Genomic DNA, 15733 nt, shown 5'->3' with positions numbered 1-15733 from the left:
TTTAGTGATTTTAGTGTTTAAACTAAGTAGACTCATTGGACTCACATGCCAGTCAGAGGATCCATACAAGTGTATATTTACATTTGTTGTTATCAATTTAACAGGCAAGAATGTCAGCTCTTTTCATATTAAAGCGTGAGTGGTTTTCTTAAATCTGTTTTTCTGTTGGTTGGTTTTCTTTCAGTAGGCTATGCAGTGCCCAGTCATTAAAATTCACTTTACACTTCTCTTACCATTAATAATTTACAGCTTCACTATTTGGTCGGCCAAGAGGGAGCACATACTGTTTATCATTCATCCATGCCACTGAAACAAAGACTTAGGGTTGTTTGCTAACTTACCTTTGGTTAACTGACCTGAACTTGAGGGCTAGTTAGCTAACATTAACTTTAAGTGTAACATTAACTTATCTACCTTTTTAACCTTTTTTTATAGGTTCCCTGGCACACATATTTCATTAATTTGTGGTAATGTCTGAAGTTATATCATGGACTCTGTAAAAAGATTTGTAGAAAAATGCTTTGGTTACCTTGTTTCAAGCCATTCTAGTGTGGAATAGAAAGCCTGCAAGAATACTCAGCTCTATTTGTTAATATTCAACAAGCTAAGCTGCTTGATTCTGGTTGGCTAAAAGCTAGCCAATGAGAGCCTGGCCATCAGTTTCCTTTACCCAGCTCAACTGGGCTAGCTCATAAATAGTAATAAACTCAGGCAACAAGACATCAGACTGACCAGCTTGTGTAATTGGCTTGATTTCTCCGCTCATTTCGTTTCAGTCACCAGAGCGGACACAGGAGGTGGCAGTTCATTTTAACATTCACAACATGATACGAACACAAATGGACTTAACAAATTTCAAAAAAATGCAAGTGAAAACAGTTATGTGTGGCAGGCACCTTTAACAATTGGCTATGAACAGATATCTGCACTATGCAATTACAATGCAAAAATACATTTCCAACACCGCTGACTGATGGCTGACTTCAATAACCTAATCAGCTAAAAAACATGGCAACAGTGTGTCCCAGCTGTGTGTACCGCTTTTAGTGCCCCTAGAAACAGTTTCTGTTTCAGATTTTTCTAATTGATGCGCATGTTAAATCACCATTAACATACATGGTCCTCACCTACATCCACAGTCGTCAAATTGGTGAAGATATTTCATAAATGCTGAGCATGTGTTGTCAAATTGGTGATAGTGTTTCCTTGCTGCGCAAGTGTTGTCAACTTGGGAATGATGTTTCTTCATTTGTTTGTGTTTTGTCTATTTGCATGTGTTGGTGCAGTCTGTTGAACACAAATCACTGCTGTCTCAGATTATTGTAGAGCCGATTGCACTTGTCACAAAGACACCAACTGTTATGGAATGACAAGTGGCTTTGTGTTAGTCTATAAGCTCTGAACCTTTGCAAGTATTCGAGTACTCTCCGTTGGCTTGGCTGTGTTTGAGGGGTCACAGTTGGTATAAATTAATAGGGTTTAATAGGGATTCTAAGCACTCCAACTTTATGGCCAGTCCCACTTGTTGCCAACAGGGCCCATTCATAAGCACAAACATGGAATGAAGCAGCAGTGAACGATGTTGCACCTATTGATGTGATGTGATATGTAATTGACAAGAACAATATTTTCTTGACTGTATTGTAGTTTTTTCCAAAGCCAAATTTTAAACTGAAACCAGTTTTTTCAAGGGTTCTGCAATTTTTTTTAATGAAAGATAAGTTTAAAAAAGTATGATCATGCTCACAGAAAACCGATTGTTGAACAATTATCCTTTACATGATACCGTCTACAGAAGAGTGAGATGATTGATTTTCTATTTATTAATTTAGCACAGCCAGGGTGGTCCCTAAAATACAAAATCTCAGTTTGAAGAACGTAGATGCAACTACTGCATACAATTGGTTGCGTAGTGTTACAATAGTTTTAGACAGAGCTCCTCTCTCTTTCCATTTGTGCATTCATTTCCCAGTAATCCTTGTTACTAACTTAGCTGAGGGGAGCTTGTTCCCTGGAATCCTTATGTTTTCTCGCCTCACAAATTTCCTTAGGTTGGGATGGAACCTAAAACGTTTTTGCAGCTGATTCTGCAGCTGTGGTCCTGCTTGACATCCTGCTACACCCTGCACTGCTACTACTATTATTTCTAGCAATAGGTATTTATCTTTATTGCCACTATAACTGCCGATCTTCATCATACCAACTGTTATAATTATCACGAATCATATTTCTGTATATCTGTCTGTGTCAGTGTCCCCGTGTCCCAACCTTTAGCAGCCCTCCAAGAGTCATGGTCTGTCCGAGGTTACTGCAAAGTTCAAAGGAAGTTTTCCTTGCCACTTTCGCACCAAGGGCTTAGTCTTGGGTGATTTGTTGGGTCTTTGTAAATTATAGAGTGGGGTCTAGACCTACTCTGTACCTACTCTGGAAAGTGTCCTGAGATAACTCCTGTTGATGATATTTTTTGATAACATAAATAACATAAAAATTGAATTGAAAACCCATCGTGAGACGGTCAAAGTTCAAGATTAAACCCCCAACCCTTACACCCCAAAACAAGTTCACAGCTATTTTAATGTACACAGTGCCATGGATGTGCATGGCTAAGCCTCTGTCCTTATTGTTATACAGTCAATGCAGGTAAATGTCCTCTTGCCTTTGTGACACCAAACCCTGTGAGCATAGAAAGCACATGTTGTTAGACATGTAGGGAAGACGCTATTTATGTGGACACTGTAGACTGGTTGTCCATTTGTGTACCCAGATATTTTTAGTAGTTTAGCTTTATTGTGCTTATTAACAACTGCAGCAGGGGAGTGGCCACCAAGGCATGTGTTATTTAGAATGACAAAGACAGTATGCCCTAACATTTGCCCATTCAACACTGAATGCCTTCGATGAACAAATTACTGATTTGGCATACTACAGTGATATGCCTTAACTGGACAAAAACAACTACTGTTAATTATTGTCTCAGGTCTCAGTCGTGAAATGTTGTTTAGGCGTTTTGGTTAGAGCTCCTTCAGTTTCTGCTGGGCATTCTCCTGATCCAAGTGTCTACTACAGTTTACAGGGATATTCAAGTTAACCATTGTGCTTACATAGGAAGACAAAGAATAACAGCACAAAAACCTTGTGATTATTTGAATGTATAGCAAGCTCTCTTCACAAATCATTACATTTCATGTTAGACTGTCAGGATGTCAATTTCATGCATCCTGAAAACTGAACTCTATACAGTAAGCTCTCTGTTTCCTTTATTCTTTTTTATGTATTTGTTTTTGTTTCCTGTATTCTGAAAGCATGAAACAAACCAAAGAAAAATAGTAAGACCATAACCCACACAACGTTTAGTCTCTCAATCTTACTACTCAGTCATAGAGGAGAGTAACTTTTTTAAAACTCTTTCAAACCTTCTCAGGCTCCTCCTCGTCATACGTGTCATATTTCAGGTTAAGGGCTGAGTGCCGAGGCAGTGCAGTGTACAGTATTCATCTACTAGACTCAAGGACATACAAAGGAGCTTCTAAAAGGCTTGATCCTTGTATTGAAGCCTATAGAAGTGGACTCATATTTAAGTTTACAGTTCACACATGCTGTAATAGTGCTAACTAAGTTTAAGCATTTTCTCATTAGTAAAACAACCTGCTAATGTGTACTACACACATGTTGCGTGTACTCCACAAAAGAATATCATTTGAGTGGTGTGTGCTGTTATTTGCAATACAACATGTGCAAAAAAGAGGTAAGCTGAAAGTATTTGCATCAAGTAAACTATGAAGTGATGAACAATATGTAACATTCACAGTGAAACACAAGTGGCCCTGTGTGCACAACAAGTTCTCAATTGGGCACCCAGATAGCTCAGTTGGTAGACCGGGCACCCATATAGTATAGAGGTTTGCTCCTTGACGCAACAGGCCAGGGTTTGACTCTGACCTGCGGCCCTTTGCTGCATGTGATTCCCCCTCTCTCCCCTTTCAGGTCTTCATCTATCCTGTCAAATAAAGGCCTAAAATGCACAAAAACAAAACAGCACGCTCTTCAGTAAAGGTGACAGAGGTAGGTATTCAAAACATTTGTAACAAACCTTAGAATATTTGCTTGTAATGGCTCATCTTTATATGATGCTGTCTGAGAAATAGTTTTAATTCATAGCTAAAAAACTGAAACTCCACCTTTTGTTGGAGGACCACTACTCAACTTGTACACTTGCACACTTTTTGTTGTCCTGAAAACACTTGAGAACACATTTTTGCTGCTCTACGTAACCAGCACCACTATGCTACCGCCTGTCTTTTTGCACATTACATAGTCGACAGTATGCATAATTGCACATTTTTAACACAAATTTTGCTGCTCTTATTTTCCTCATTGTATATATCTTCTTATTTTTTTCTTTATTTTTTTTATGTTGTTTACTTGAATGTTATGTTTGTCTGTGGACCAAATTTGTTATAAATGTCTTGTCCCCGTGGGATAGAGGGAAACACAATTTCGATTTCTTTGTATGTTTTTGACATGTGAAGAAATTGACAATAAAGCAGACTTTGACTTTGACTTTGACTTTGACTTTGACTTCTTGTGTGCAAAAATAGCATCTAATGTATTCAAGCACACCAAGGCTTAAACCAGTTATCACAAAGAAAAATGACTGAAGACCACTGGCCCTACTTGAATAGCTTAGGTGCAACACATCATCAAAGTAGCCCATCCACCTATTGAGGGGACATTTCTCAAGGTCATCTATTTTTTTGAAGAAAGAACGTTCGGTAAATATAAAAGGCAACAACATAACATCAGTAAACAAAACATTAAAATACACACACCATGGAAAAAGCAAAATTATTTTGTTATTTCACTTATTTCAAATTTTAACTTTACTGTACATTAATCATGGATACACTTTTCATTCATGGACCTCTGTGGGTCTGGAATCTACAACAGACTGTGAGGAATGACAACTCCTCTCATTTTGTAAGTCTTCATATTAAGGACCACAAAACTCCATTGTGCATACCTAGTGAAACTGACATTTTCTGGTAAATGTTTAGGGTAAATTCATCAGAATCCACTTTGGTTCTAGTGGCAAGCTGGCCTCAGCTGACATTGAAACGTGTAAGTTATTTTTCTTTTGTAGGCAGTGGACAACATTGTCAACAATTACTATTGTTGAAAAATGTGTTACGTTGCATTTTGTTTTGTTTTGCATTCATTATCAATTCTTTATTTCCAACAAATAATCACAGATCTGCTGGAGAAGTCCCGTGTCACTTTTCAATTGTCTGCTGAGAGAAGCTACCACATCTTCTATCAGCTGATGACTGGCCACAAGCCTGAACTCCTGGGTATGTCATAACACAATACACAAATAATAGAAAAGAAATGTGCACTGCTCACTAATGCATTTCCTCCTATTCTTCCAGAGGCTCTTCTAATTACTACCAACCCTTATGACTACCATATGATCAGTCAGGGTGAAATCACTGTCAAAAGCATCAATGATGTGGAGGAGTTCATTGCAACTGATGTAAGTTGATGGTAATTTTGTAGAACAACAGCACACAAATGTCACAATAATTAGAATTTATTTTCTAAAATGATGTGCTGTGCAGGAATTTCAGACTGCTATTGACATCTTGGGCTTCACTGGTGATGAGAAGATTGCCATCTACAAGCTGACTGGAGCTGTGATGCATCATGGTAACATGAAGTTTAAGCAGAAACAGCGTGAGGAGCAGGGTGAACCTGATGGCACTGAGGGTAATTGTATTAATAATGTCAAACATTATTGTGCACATCCTTTTAAATACAAACACCACACCTTTTTTGCATAAACTTATATTGCAAGAATGTCATCACTACACCGCCAAGACTTACAGATTATATTTGTTGAATGGTAATTAGCGCCACTTTCAAAGAAGGTCTGGCAGTGAGCACCTCGATGTGTAGGTTTTTTATTGCAATGTGAGATAACCAGTAAAGCAGTGGAGAGGTTGTGTCGTCTGTGTCAAAATTGCCGGAGAAAAATCAATCATTTTACTTCATGGTGTTAACAGTGCTTTATTTGATCCTGTGCACTTCTGTGTACTAATGCATTTTTCATCTAAATCAGTGGCAGATAAAATTGCCTACCTCATGGGCCTGAATTCAGCTGACATGCTAAAAGCTCTGTGCTACCCAAGAGTCAAGGTCGGAAACGAGATGGTGACCAAAGGTCAGACCGTACCACAGGTAATCAAAATAAAATGTGACATACGAAAGTTTTGGGACATATTTGCATTTTGATATGAAAACCAATATTCTATGAAGTTACCAAACTAAAATCTTTATTTCTAGGTCTACAATGCTGTCAGTGCTTTGTGCAGTCGGTCTATGAGAAAATGTTCTTGTGGATGGTCATCCGTATCCAAGAGATGCTAGACACGAAGCAGCCAAGACAGTTCTTCATTGGGGTGTTGGACATTGCTGGATTTGAGATCTTTGATTTGAGTAGCTTAAAGAACAGAATTTTGTCATCAATGTTTTTCCTTGGGACTGATGATATTTCTAAAATTACAGTACCACAGCTTGGAGCAACTCTGTATCAACTTTACCAATGAGAAACTAAAGCAGTTCTTCAACCACCACATGTTTGTCCTGGAGCAAGAGGAGTACAAGAAAGAAAGCATTGATTGGGAATTCATTGACTTTGGTATGGACTTGGCTGCCTGCATTGAGCTTATTGAGAAGGTAAAACAAATCTGTCAAGTAGAACAGAAATCCTGTTTTCTGAATGCAGTGTTAATTGTTGATTTTTTTCAACATCCCATTTCCTTTCAGCCAATGGGCATAATTTCCATTCTTGAAGAGGAGTGCATGTTTCCCAAGGCTACAGACACTTCATTTAAGAACAAGCTGCATGATCAACATCTTGGCAAGACCAAAGCCTTTGAGAAGCCCAAGCCTGGAAAGGGCAAGGCTGAGGCTCACTTCTCCCTGGTTCACTATGCCGGTACAGTGGACTACAATATTACTGGCTGGCTGGACAAGAACAAGGACCCCCTGAATGACTCAGTTGTACAACTCTACCAAAAATCTGCAAACAAACTGCTGGCAATGCTGTATGTAGCCCATGCTTCGGCCGGAGGTAAGAGTCTAACACTGCAACTCCTCTGTATGGTTTCCCATTGGAAATAAAACTGCACAATGAATAAAGAGTTAACTGTTTGCTGGCACTATGTTTTAAAAAGCTGAATCTGGTGGTGGCAAAAAGGGTGGTGGAAAGAAGAAGGGTGGTTCCTTCCAGACTGTGTCTGCTCTTTTCAGGGTATGTTAAATATCCATAAAAAAGATCAAATTTGAGCTGATTGGTTCATGTTTTGAAGTTGACTTTTGTTTTAAATAATTATAATTTGCATCACAGGAGAATTTGGGCAAGCTGATGACCAACTTGAGGAGTACTCATCCTCATTTTGTGCGCTGCCTGATTCCTAATGAATCAAAGACCCCAGGTTTGGTCTTTTTGTGTTGTTGTTGTTGTTGTTGTTGTTGTTGTTGTTAGTATTGTTGTGGTTTTGCACTTTTTTGAAGAAAAAAAGCTGAGAATCTCGCCATGAAGGGCGGCAAGAAGCAGCTCCAGAAACTGGAGTCCAGGCTATGCACTGCATATAAATGCTCACAGAATGATTGAAGAATGAGAATCTTTAAATTGATTGAATTAACTTTGCATTTTTTCCTCCGCCCTCACATCCTTGTACAAGACTTGATTTGTTTATTATTTGCATCATCACATTACAGGTGCGTGAGCTAGAAGCTGAAGTTGAGGGTGAGCAGAGACGTGGAGCTGACGCAATTAAAGGTGTTCGCAAATATGAGAGGAAAGGGAAGGAGCTGACCTACCAGTTAAATTTACTTTCACTAAAAATTACCATAGTTTGTTTGTTAAGTGACCTTGGGTGTCATGCATGGCACTTTAAATGAGATGTATTATTATTATTTTTATTATAATTAGTCCTTGATTCCAGTGATGGAAAATAAAAAACATACTTTTACTTAAGTACTACCTAAGTACAATTTTGAGGTACTCATTGGAGTATTTTCAAGGAAAACATTTACTTACATACATTATTATTACATATTTCTATTGCTCCACTATATTTTTGGGGAAACGATAGGCTCTGTACATCCACACATTTCCAATTACCCTGCATGATTTGACCAGTATAGTCAGGTATACTGTAAGTGGAGTGGAGTGGAGCTGGGAAACAAACACAAATACTAACCCAATCATAACTGGGTAAATTGCATTAACATTGTCAAGGTCCATTCTGCTTGATGAGGACTTTTACTTTTGTTACCTGAAGCACATTGATCTGATCATACATGTTTACTTTTACTTAAGTAATATTTAAATCCAGGTATGCTTCTTCTTCTTGTATTCTGTGGTATTACTACCTTTAATTTAAGAAAAACATCTAAATACTTCTTCAACAACTGCTCTGCATCAACACTCCATAAGTGATTATTGATTATCTGTACAGACTGAGGAGGACAAGAAGAATGTGGCGAGACTTCAAGATCTGGTGGACAAGCTGCAGCTCAAAGTCAAGGCTTACAAGAGACAGGCTGAGGAGCCTGTAAGTCAGCTATGTTATTGTGTCTACTCATCCAGTGGATGCAATAATGACATCAGCATGAACAACTAAATTAATAAAACTCTAAACCCTTCACAGGAGGAGCAGGCCAACACTCACATGTCCAGGCTGAGAAAGGTTCAGCATGAGCTGGAGGAAGCTCAGGAGCGTGCTGACATCTCTGAGTCCCAGGTCAACAAGCTGAGAGTCAAGAGCCGTGATGCTGGAAAGGTAACTTTTCTTCTCTTTGACAATGTTATGTAGTGAATATACTTCATGAAGCCATGTTTTTTTGCATTCTACTAAATGTTGCACTGCTTTCTCTATCAATACTGAATGTTATAGTATTCCTACTATACAAGTACTTCAAGTACTAATTCTCTCTGTTTCCTTCAGGGAAGTGACTCCGCTGAGTGAAAAACCAGATCCGGCTGAGGCATGAGTTCATCCAATATGAACCACTGAGATTTTCCACTGGAAATGTTGAAGTACTCAGTTTTCTTTTTTACTTCTTCTCTGTCATATTCAACCTCAGATAACTTACTTGGCTTAGATAAGACTGTGTGGGACTGTGTTAGAACCCTGTGTGTCAATATGAAGACCAAACTGGCAAATTATTGCTCATGATATAATTGCAATTTCATCTCTTTCTTTTTCTTCATGTGTAGTTGAGGCGCACCAATGATTTATTGAAAACAGTGCCTGATGTTGAAGTGAATTGATAGCTCTGTAACAATGTCAAATTTTACAAGTCTCTCTAGGATAATGATGCAGTTCAACGTATCAAGAGCATACATATATTGGCACAGACTAAAACATTAATTCCAACCTTTCTACAATTTCTCTCTTTGGATAAGCAGCTTAAACAGTATAATCTTTAACTGCACACATTGCATTTACGCAAAGAAAAGCGATAAGTTCTCATCCACACAACTAACTTGAAACAAAATGGATAGTGTATATGGATATGGAACATTAACCAGTAATGAAAATAAATAAATTAAATACCATCACCTACCCAATCCTTAAAATAAAAACTGAATAAAGTTGACTCGTACTACAGCAAGAGCTTCTAATAAGTGCGGGTACATTCAGAATACAGATACAATTCTATAAACATTATTCAATCAGTTGTTTTCCCTCTAAACCATTTACAGACACCTCACATTGTATTTCTATTGCTTTCCTCAATGGATCATTTGTGGCATACCTGACTATTGTTTGTTGCCACCATCCTTCTTAACTTTCTTTCCACTACCCTTTCCCTGCTCAGCTTTTTCCGTCCCCTTTCCAAGATCCCCTTTTCCCTTTTGTCCTCCTTGAGTCATTCCCTTCTGCAGCTGGGATGTGTGAACCTTCTCAAACAGAGAGAAGTAGTCTTCCTCTGGACTGATGGGGCTGGTCATGCGCCCCTGTTCTTTTCTGGGACTTGCACAGCTTGGAGAGCTGTGCCTGGACTCAACATCTTTTGGGACAAGGTTCAAGTTGAAGGACAGGGGTCTGTCAGGTTGTGGGCTAAGAGGGATCACAAGGCTATCTCCAGGGGCTCCCAGAGTGAGGAAGACTTCAGGGAATGTACATGGTTCGTTGATGTTCCTTTGTCCCTTTGACAGATGAGAGCCAAATTAGCATAAATGAAGGAACCAATCTTTTATTTAGACAACAAGCATAGGCAATAAGCTCACATTCTACCAAGCTGTGGTGCAACTTACCTGCTCTGGTGTGAAGCTCAAGGACAACCTCACTGTCATCTGTGAAGAAATAGCATGACATGCTGTTCTTTGCAAAGTGGTCCAGTGACTCTTGTTTAGTTGTTTTGTTCATTAATTAGTGGCCAACTACAGAACAGCTCTAGAACACTACTAACTTCAAGCAGCAAGATGACCACCTTATCAATGAAACTCACACTTGGGACTCCGGGAAAGGACCATCACTTCAACCCTTCACTGCAACCCTTAACTGGGTTAGGGTTAGGTCATTTATATGGCTAAAAGCTGGGCTCACACAAGTTAGATCTTTTCAGGTTTCAGTTCAGGTGTGGTTGACATTTTCTTTCAGTGCAAATCAACATAAAACATAACGTAAATATAATGTGTTAGCAGTATATTCATCCCTTTATATGACCTTTGCATTTTCAAATTTAATAAAAAACTAATTACAATGTTTTTCTCCTAGCAGTCCCTCTCCTAATGAAATCCAAACACTGTTATATTTGAGGTAAACAATTCACCTGTGCTGGGGAATATAGCTTCTGCTGAAATTCTGTTGCAGTGTTAAATGTAGCAGATTTGGGTAGGGCTCTGGGGGAGCCAGACTCTGCATGACCCATTTGGGATTGAGAGACAGGTCTGGAACAGTCCTTCCTTGATGTTGTTGGTGGACTTTCAGCCACAGTGATGTGTAGTGTTGAAACCTTGCAGAGGAAAAATCAAAAAGGCAGTTGAGCAGTTAAGTATTCTGCTGTGATTTTATAAAATCCTAATCAGTTGAGTGTTAAATATTTATGAAGCAAGTATTTCCATGTCAACATACATTTCTTTTTTACATACTGTATGTACAAACATGCTCCATATCTTGAATGGAGAAGATCTAGAAACTCAATTTGAAACCATAAGGTGCTCCAACATCTTTTCAGCTTAGCTATTCAAGACCTTGTGGTCCAACAATGACATTTTTGCCATGATGAGTTACAACATTTTAGACAAAAGACATGCATCCTGCCCCGCATAACATTCACATTGTGGGAGAGTGCCATAAAAATATCAAGGAACTAAATTTAGCAGTGTGTACATATCTAATAGCACAATTTGCCAATATTACTTATGTTCGTACCATCAATCGTTTAAATGTTGTTTAACTTACTGGGATTCCAGCCTTGGCATTTCTGCCATTATCTTTTATTCCAGAATTCCCACATGTCCCTTGCAGGGTAGGAAGTGCAACACGCTGATCGTCTAGCCGTCGTCCCTGACTGGAGGCTATGACATTGAAGAATTTGTTAGCGTCTGCACCTGTTACAGAGAGTCAAGAGTAATGGCTGTGATGTCTCAGGGGCGTAAACACATACTTGACACCTTGTCCTTTGTGTGCTTTTTTCTGACCTGCTAAGCTAGTTGAAGCAATTCCATTGTGAATGGGTGTGGCAGGTGTACTTCTGCTGGGTTGTAAAGAGCAGCGCTGCTCTTCCATACGTCCACCTTGTGCATGACTTATCATTTGTAAGAACTGCTCCTCTTCAGCTGGAGATGCCACCTAATACAGATTTAAAGAAAGAAAAGCAATGGGAAGTGAGACAACTAACAAACAACTTGGCCAATAGAGGCTGGATACAATGTAATAAGCAAATGTTTTTCTTAAAACGTAAAGGAATATAACGTTACAGGAGAAAAGATGTGTTGACAAAACTATAAGCTGTTTATTGTGCAGCATGATGTCTCACCTGCTTGTGTTTTTCGGGTGTGATACGGTAATATGAGCTAGACCTTTGGAGGGGTTTACCAAGTTTGTCTGATTTGGGATGCTCTTTGCGTTGAGTACATGGGGTACCCATATTTTGGAAGATGTGGGGTGCAGAACATCTCTGTTCATTCATCCTTGAGCTCTGTGGATGGAAAACAGGATTCATTGTTGGATAAAAGCAGTTGGATGTGCTGTTAAACATATCCTACATGTGCAAAAAAAATTTGGAAGACTTTGTGGAGTAAAATCACAAAAACTGTCAAGAGTAGGCCCAACCTGGACTTTGGAGACCATGGAAAACAAGTAGCTTGCATCCATCTCTGCAGCGGTTGATGTTGATGCGGTACCTCCATTCTGTATCCCTGGCAACGAAGGAAGAGACACTCGCTGGTCATCAAGTCGTCGGCCCTGAGAGTTGGCCAGCAGGCTGAAGAACTTTTCAGAATCAGGACCTAGGTTGGTGAAAAAGGGGAGGTGGACGTTAACACATGTAAACAATTATCACAACATGAAAGTGCAGTTGCCATTATCATTGCAAAAACATCAAATGCAAAATAAAAACAGCAAGGCAAATATGTTTGCATTCTAACCTTTGGGCAAGGTGCTCCGACTGGGTTTGTGTTTGGGTGTGGACTGGGGACTAACGTTTAAGACACATCGCTGTTCATCCATTCGCCCACGCTGAGACTGACTCATTAAGTACAAAAGTTCTTCCTGATTAGCTGGAGTCAAGGCCTAGATGGGAAAGATTGTACCGTACATATTTAGGTCAGTAAATAAATTAAATTTACCTCCTGTGTTTAAAAATGTGCAGTGACTTGAGCAGATACCTGTTTTTGAGATGCTTTGTCTTCAGTCTTTGGTCGACCTATGTCTGAACCGGGGTTGAATGAAGCTGAATGTGCAGGGCCTGAAGCACATACAGATGTATCTTTTTTTGGTGAAAACTCGGTTGCCTGGGTAAGGTGTTGAGGTAGTGAGCACCTCTGGTCATCCATTCTGAATTCCTGAAAATGCATTAGCATTTTTCAGCATTCTTGATTAGGAGGCACACTTCTGTGATACATAAAGTTCCACACAGTATTGAGCAAATGATGGCTCTATGTAAGAATGTAATCATAAGATTATCAGCCCGGTCAACAGGTTTGAATTTAACAAATTATATATCACAGGATTTAAATAACGTGAAAAAATATCCTAATTGAACTGTTCCTAAGATAGTGGCGTGCTTTGACGTGACATTTCCATGAAAAAAGAAAATTACATGAAAACTTGAAATGAAAACATGAAAACGTTGAAGAACTGTACATCCAAAACATATCTGCTAATGTATGGCTTTGTAGCATCCTAGAAAAAACATTTCATTTATGTAATATTTGTAAAAATAAAGTAAAACGTTTAGTTTTTTTGACAGAAGGAAAGTACTAACCTGGACTTTAGAGACCATGTAACACAAGTAGCTTGAATCCACTCCTGCAGTAGATGTGGCATTTTCATTTTCTAATCCTGGTAATGATGGAAGAGACACCCGCTGGTCGTCGAGCCGTCGGCCCTGGGTGCTGGCCAAGAGGCTGAAAAACATTTCAGAATCTTGACCTGGGAAGTTAAAATCTGAAAACAGGTGAAATAGTTAGGTAACTGTATAGGCAAAAGTGAAAATAAACTAAAAGGTAAGTAAGAGGCAATTATAAGAATTGCAAATTTGGAAAATAAGTACAGAGACTTTATACACACAGCCTCAACCTGTTTTAATTTTTACCTGTGTTTGATGTACATGCAGCAGGCTTTCCTTCTGTGTGTTTGGGTGTACAGGGAGCACTCTTGCTTGAATCCAAGAAACAGCGCTGGTCTTCCATGCGTCCAGACTGGCCTTTGCTGATCATATTCATTAACTTCTGTTGTTCATCACATAATTCTTCCTATTGGAAAAAAAACTGTGAGATTAAGATTTCATCAAATTAGGTAAAATAATATCTAATAATGTCAATTGAGTCAGTAGAAGAAACAATAGGACAGCACAGACCTTTAATTGGTTGTCTGGTACCAACTGAAACTTCCTGTTTCCATCTGGAGTACTCTCTGTCACAGAAATCTGGGGTTCAGAGCTGTGATGGTTATTACTCCTAGGTTCCTGAGAAAACAAGTCACATTTGGGGTAGACATTCATCTTTCACAACACCACCTGTGCAGCTGCATGCACTAAGCCCTTACGGCTTGTAGTCTAGTACCTGGTAGTTTAACCCTGGCAATGACACTCTCAGTTCATTGAGGTGTTGTCCCCCATAGTTTGAACCTGTGGGGAGCAGGGGTGAAACAATCAACAATCAATTCACAAAATTCACTGCTGACGGTATCTTTGTATCTGCTGTTCCAACCTGCAGGTGTAGTTTTGATTTGTCTAGTTTTAACAGGACTCAAGGAGCAGCGCTGTTCATCCATTCGTCCACGCTGTGAGTCACTTATTATGTTGAGGATCTGCTCATGTTCTGGGGTAACCTGTTGAACATCAACCAAAGGAAAAAACAAATAGTATGAACTATTAAAACGTATAAACAGTGGTACTCCTCTGTACTTGTCCTAAACAATTTTGATATATTGTTCCAATGTAAATCCTAATTTAAAATTCAATTGTTCTTAAAAGCTAAACTTTTTTCACTCTCCATATCACAGTAAAAGTCCAGGAACCCCTTTTGGTGACCAATGTAAAACATGGATCTACTATCTAGATGTAATCAAGTATAGTATATGACATTGCCAAAATATTATGATAAAATACTTTAATGGAGAAGAATAAATACAACAGCTTAAAACATTTGCTTCTTTTGGTTGCCTTTGAGAATTAAATACCATTCTGTACACAAACATTTAAAATAACTAAACAATGCTTAACACTTTACAATAAGAACCAAAATGACATTTAAGAATACACGCATCTTAAATGATGATGATGGCAAAATGTACACAAACTTTCAAACATGGGAATATTTGGCTACAAAGAACTTACCAGTACAGTGTCGGTAGCTTCTGATTTTGAGTCCACTTTGGAAGCTGCCATGATGAAAGGTAATGCAAAAAGATGACGGCGTCCCCTATTGAAAACTAGATAAAAATGCTGAAAGTACAGAAATTTACATAAAAGTACTTTCTATAAGTAATGGGGAACCCATTCAATGCTTAACTATTGTATGTGCAATGGAAATGATGATCCTGATTGATGCTACTCTAAATGTGAACTGGATATGACTTGGTGGAAGGCTATTAAATAGAGTTAAGTCCTGAGTAATAACCCATTGCCATTAAGATCCAAGCCAGTGCCACGCCCGTAATATTACCATCTGTAATCCCAGATGAAAACATAATCCTCAACATGGAGAGGATGATCTTTTTCCCTGTTAGGTTTACATGTTCTCCCTTCTGACATAACACTATATATAAAATTCATGTTTGCATTTTAAAGCCCTCATTGGCAATAGTAGAAGAAGGCATATGCCCAGGTAAAAAAAAAAACACTTATAAATATACTTAAAAATTTGAAAACGAGAGAAAAATAATTTGTGTACCTGCCCTTTGATTTGAATCCACTCCAAATGTAATGAGTTTATTTAATGTAAGACCTTTTACAGAACAGTCTCAGAGTGCTTCACAAGAGTACAATTGTT

General features: G+C 38.7%; 2 protein-coding genes and 1 pseudogene across 3 annotated transcripts; 2 read left to right on the top strand and 1 right to left on the bottom strand.

The window, feature by feature from the left end:
* The first annotated feature begins 4896 nt into the window (after positions 1-4896).
* On the top strand, positions 4897-7584 carry LOC117958157 (annotated as a pseudogene).
* A 1-nt stretch (position 7585) lies between these two features.
* LOC117957444 (myosin-7-like) lies at positions 7586-9097 on the top strand. The gene is made up of 5 exons (XM_034893182.1): positions 7586-7635; positions 7779-7884; positions 8523-8618; positions 8715-8846; positions 9012-9097. The coding sequence occupies exons 1-5, from the start codon at positions 7595-7597 to the stop codon at positions 9030-9032; spliced, it is 396 nt and encodes a 131-aa protein (XP_034749073.1). The 5' UTR covers positions 7586-7594; the 3' UTR covers positions 9033-9097.
* Positions 9098-9428: 331 nt separating this feature from the next.
* Positions 9429-15318, bottom strand: LOC117957424. 2 transcript variants are annotated; one of them, XM_034893140.1, is made up of 15 exons: positions 15079-15318; positions 14450-14570; positions 14303-14367; positions 14098-14205; positions 13834-13993; positions 13504-13685; positions 12905-13081; positions 12665-12809; positions 12351-12526; positions 12055-12216; positions 11725-11867; positions 11478-11634; positions 10846-11028; positions 10328-10366; positions 9429-10219 (listed from the first exon to the last, which is right to left on the bottom strand). In XM_034893140.1, exons 1-15 carry the CDS (start codon positions 15127-15129, stop codon positions 9830-9832), a joined length of 2259 nt encoding a protein of 752 aa, XP_034749031.1. In that variant the 5' UTR covers positions 15130-15318; the 3' UTR covers positions 9429-9829. The 2 variants fall into 2 exon arrangements, with proteins under 2 accessions (XP_034749031.1, XP_034749032.1); XM_034893141.1 differs by lacking the exon at positions 14098-14205 and having other exon boundaries at positions 11478-11631; positions 11719-11867.
* Positions 15319-15733: the final 415 nt, after the last annotated feature.

Source organism: Etheostoma cragini, chromosome 15 (genome assembly GCF_013103735.1).
Source record: "Etheostoma cragini isolate CJK2018 chromosome 15, CSU_Ecrag_1.0, whole genome shotgun sequence".
NCBI classification, from domain to species: Eukaryota; Metazoa; Chordata; class Actinopteri; order Perciformes; family Percidae; genus Etheostoma; species Etheostoma cragini.
The sequence above is the reverse complement of the archived record's forward strand: the minus strand, read 5'-3'. Positions and strand labels throughout refer to the sequence as shown.